The 1,997-nt window shown below is 40.6% G+C and overlaps 2 protein-coding genes across 4 annotated transcripts in view; both read left to right on the top strand.

Moving 5' to 3' along the window:
- The first annotated feature begins 916 nt into the window (after window positions 1–916).
- On the top strand, window positions 917–1,997 carry LOC106328846. Of its 3 annotated transcripts, XM_013767374.1 has the most exons (5): window positions 921–1,121; window positions 1,202–1,340; window positions 1,435–1,708; window positions 1,782–1,872; window positions 1,977–1,997. In XM_013767374.1, the coding sequence occupies exons 2-5, from the start codon at window positions 1,308–1,310 to the stop codon at window positions 1,984–1,986; spliced, it is 408 nt and encodes a 135-aa protein (XP_013622828.1). In that variant the 5' UTR covers window positions 921–1,121; window positions 1,202–1,307; the 3' UTR covers window positions 1,987–1,997. The 3 variants fall into 3 exon arrangements, with proteins under 3 accessions (XP_013622827.1, XP_013622826.1, XP_013622828.1); XM_013767373.1 differs by lacking the exon at window positions 1,977–1,997 and having other exon boundaries at window positions 917–1,121; window positions 1,224–1,340; window positions 1,782–1,933; XM_013767372.1 differs by lacking the exon at window positions 1,977–1,997 and having other exon boundaries at window positions 919–1,121; window positions 1,782–1,933.
- LOC106328844 overlaps window positions 1,958–1,997 on the top strand; it is a gene marked incomplete at its 3' end in the record, with an annotated part of 3,743 nt that continues 3,703 nt past the window's right edge. The window contains 1 exon segment of the mRNA XM_013767371.1: window positions 1,958–1,976.

Consider the following 1,997-nt stretch of genomic DNA (forward strand, 5'->3'; position numbering starts at 1 on the left):
GATACCGACGGACGGGTTCGTCGGAAATTCGTCGGAATAGACCGATTCCGACGAATTTCCGACGATTTCGGCCATCAGAATCCCCCTGTTTTCTTGTAGTGCTAGGCCCCTACTAAAGGCCGTTTTTTTTTAATAATTGTTTTAACCCAAAAAAGAAGGCTTTTGATGATTCAACAAACTAAGAGACCCTTCTTTTCTCAAACCAGATCTATCTGGCGACACCTAAACACTCTACTTTTGCTTTTTCGGTTTGACAGTTAAAAGAAAAAACTTATGCTTGTTATGGTCTTAAGAAATTGAAATTTATAACCAAAAAATGAAACACAAAAGCGCAGGCATCCAAATCGCCTTTGGCTTTAGCGTTGGGAGGCTTCTTTAGTCACTTTTACATATGGATTAAAGACGTCGTTTGCTTCTTTTTACATCATTACTCCCACACAATCTTTGACTCATCTCTCTCTCTTTCCTTCTTTCCCAGGTCTTCAATTAATTACTAACTCATGGCTAAACTCAAATCTAGTTTGCCTAGACCCTCGGCCTAGATCCAGACAATAAAATAAAAAATTGGCATCTTCACATGTAAGATATAATTTTTTACACCTATATATATAGATATATATCTTGTTTACATATTTTTATTGTTGGTAAATTCTAATGACATGTATGCATGAAGAGCAGTGGAAACAGAAAGAAATAACCAAACTTTTTTCTCTGAAGTTGCAACCGAATCTATTATTATGAAGATGTGTTTGAATCCTTCCTAAGGGGTCCACTTCAGCATCCACCTAGGAAAGTCGCCTTCTGTACACCCGCCACGTGTCCATGCTTCTCTCCACATCGTTTCATTAAAACGAAGGTAACGCGAGTTGGGCTTTGTGTCGTGACATGGGCTTTTTGTTGTTGGCACTTTGCGTTTTGTTTTGCCAGGAGAGATGCGCCAACCCTAATCCGGAAAAAAAAAGCAACTCCTTCTTCCTCTTCGACACGGCGGCGATGAGGGACTTTCGAGTTTCCCTGAAACGGTTCTATTAATGGCTGCGCGGTAAATCGAATTGATTGTCCCCTCCACGATCCATCTTCAATGGTTTGCTAACGGCGGTCTCTAAACGGTATAAATAGATGTGAGTATTGCTCTCTTGGACTCATACTCTCTTCGTATCTCTTAGCTCTATCTAATCTACTGTAATATGGCTAATACCAGAGTTTTCTTTTCCGATCTGAAGTCTGGCGGCAAGTGTTCCTCCGTCGTCGAGGCGAGACTCTTGCGATACTGGGAGGCCTGGAATGTGAAACGCGGCAGCGACCTGATGTGGGTCGACATGCTCTTGATCGACGTTAATGTAAGTTCATTTTTTTTTTTTTTTGCTGTTTTGTATATTTTGGCTTCGATCCTCTGTCTGAATTTTGTTTCTGTGTTATATCAATTCGGTGCAGTCAACCATAATGCAAGCCACCATCTATGCTAACCGCCTTCCGAGATTCCGGTCTAAGCTCGCCGCCGGAAAAATGTTTTCTATATCCGGTTTCGATGTTGCCCAGTGTGCTCAGAATTACCGGCTCACCGACTCTCCTTTGCTGCTCCGGTTTAGTGATTTAACCGATTTTGATGAGTTAGCAGAGCCGGTTTCGCCCTTGCCACAAGAAGGCTTCCGGTTCCGCAATCATTCTGAGCTAGCCGAATTGGCTAACACGAACACACAGCTCCCAGGTAAGCTTAAATATGTTGGGTTGATCCTTTTTATCAAACAAGCTACTGATTAATGTTATTGTGTCTCTCAAAGACATTATAGGTGAGATAACAGCTGTTAAGAGTACCGTTAACGACTCTCTTGGAGAGAAGGACCGTATCATGGCAACTATCAAGTTGGATAAGTATTTCTTAATCTTTAGTTTTTTATTATTTCCTTTATATAATTAGATGTGGTAGAATTCAAATTAATATATTGTTAAAATATGATTTTTGCATTGATACAAAGGTCATTTTAAGCCTCTTTGAC

Source organism: Brassica oleracea, chromosome C3, assembly GCF_000695525.1.
Source record: "Brassica oleracea var. oleracea cultivar TO1000 chromosome C3, BOL, whole genome shotgun sequence".
NCBI classification, from domain to species: Eukaryota; Viridiplantae; Streptophyta; class Magnoliopsida; order Brassicales; family Brassicaceae; genus Brassica; species Brassica oleracea.